The sequence below is a fragment of the Octopus bimaculoides genome, chromosome 5 (assembly GCF_001194135.2).
Source record: "Octopus bimaculoides isolate UCB-OBI-ISO-001 chromosome 5, ASM119413v2, whole genome shotgun sequence".
In the NCBI taxonomy this organism is placed as follows: Eukaryota; Metazoa; Mollusca; class Cephalopoda; order Octopoda; family Octopodidae; genus Octopus; species Octopus bimaculoides.
The window spans coordinates 20501716-20503569 of NC_068985.1; the positions used below are offsets into that span (position 1 = coordinate 20501716).

At 38.0% G+C, this 1854-nt stretch overlaps 1 protein-coding gene across 10 annotated transcripts in view; it reads left to right on the forward strand.

Annotated features, from left to right (window-relative positions):
- The first annotated feature begins 1350 nt into the window (after positions 1–1350).
- The window catches only part of LOC106875793 (uncharacterized), a 605848-nt gene continuing 605344 nt past the window's right edge, over positions 1351–1854 (forward strand). For all 10 annotated transcript variants that reach the window (XM_052968187.1, XM_052968184.1, XM_052968188.1 and 7 more), the window contains exon 1: positions 1351–1531. In XM_052968187.1, coding sequence (XP_052824147.1) covers positions 1403–1531 — 129 coding nt within the window. In that variant the 5' untranslated portion in view covers positions 1351–1402. The remainder of the gene's footprint in view (positions 1532–1854) is intronic.

Below are 1854 nucleotides of genomic sequence, written 5' to 3' on the forward strand. Positions count from 1 at the left end.
ATAGTATTTATTCTGAATCTCAGAAGAGATCAAACCCCACTACAGTTAAATTGCCTTCTATCCTTTTGGAATTGGTGAGAAGTAATCCCAATGTGGGCCAGAACTGTTAGAGTATGAGACAGTATGTTTTGTAGTATTTGTTCTGGTCCTTTACATGACTGGTGTCATGCTGTATTGATCCCAAAATACCAGCCTCTCCTTGGACAATGTTGGTGTCATTGAGAGGGAAAAACTTTCAGGTATGGTCAATGGCCAGTCTTCCAGAAAATAAAAGCAAGCCCAGGCCTACACAAGCATATACCTCCTTAACTATGACTGAAGCAAGCTATTATATCATCATCATCGTTTAACGTCCGCCTTCTATGCTAGTATGGGTAGGATGATTCCACATGAACTGGTCAGGCAGAAGCCTGCACCAGACTTCTGTGACTGGTTTGGCAGGATTTTTACAGCTGGATGCCTTTCCTAACACCAACCACTCAGCAGAGTGAAGTGAGTGCTTTTTACGTGGCACAAGCACAGGTGCAGTCAGTTTTGGCAAGGTTTTTACAGCTGGATGCCCTTCCGAACACCTGCCAGTGTGGACTGCGTGCTTTTAAGTGGCGTTTGCACTGACAGGGTCACCAAGTACTTGCAAGACAAAAAAAAAAAAACTTTCAAGAGGGGAGGGAACATTGGAGGATGATGAAAGGTTATAACCAGACAGAGAGACAGAAACAAGTGTCTTGCTGTAGAAGAAGCACAGGATAACCTGGCTGGGTGGGGTGGGCGGATTGATCATGAATGAAGGCAGAAACAGATGCGCTACTGCAAATTCCATAAAACAGACTGTATTATGATTATAGAATTTTTGAAAGAATTGGTCAAAAGAGGAAGTAAAGTGCTTGTAAAGCTTGCAGGTCCTCTGAGACTGGTGAGATTGAATGAAGTTGGTGTTTGGTTTGGAGTCAAATTCTTGTTAGAAGGATGGCCCAAAACTAATACCTAAACAGATGGCATGCAAGCTTGATAGTAAATTAGATGTTAGTATAGTTGATAGCTAAGACATTTAAAAGCATTAAAATTATAACTTTAATGAGAATAATGATTAGCTAATTGATAAATTCTGGTTAAAAAGACAAGGGAGACAATCCTGGAATTTTCACAAAGCCATGAATCATAACTGAAAATATGCCATCTTTAGAAGTTGTAAATTTCTTTCAGCTTTTTCCTTTTAATTTATGTAATAACTTCCAAACTTCATTAACATATAATGTTACAGATTCAATGTTTCTCTATAAATGCATCTCTGTGTGTATTGTTTTACAACTTATATTGATGTATCAACTGTTACTGTTATAATATTCTTTTGTTTCAGCTAGAGAAAGAGTATCACAGTAGTTATACACGTTACTCTAACATCATGTCAACAAGTGGGAGAGAAGCTGCCAAAATAGATTTTTATAATGCCCACAATGACTATGTCTTACAGTTCAGAGCATCAAACTGTTTAGTAGAAAAAGTTGAAGATGTCTTACCTGCAGTGTTAGAAGTAAGTGCTTCTTTTAATACAATTGTGTTTACATGGTTTCCTTTTCTTCATGGCTTCATGCACCGTTTTCTTTCTTAGCCTGATTTCTACCAAGTCGAAATATCTATGTATTTCGTGCTCAGCTTTTCGCATAAGTTAGCTTTATGTACAAATCTGTATAACTTCTATAGATTAGAAATTTATCAGTTACCCATGGAATAGCAAATTAACTAATTATAGCTCTTGCAAAGATTTCATCATCGTCAGTATCATCATCATCATATCCTCCTCCCCTCCTCCTCCTCCTCCTCCTCCTCTTCATCATCATCATCATCATCATCATC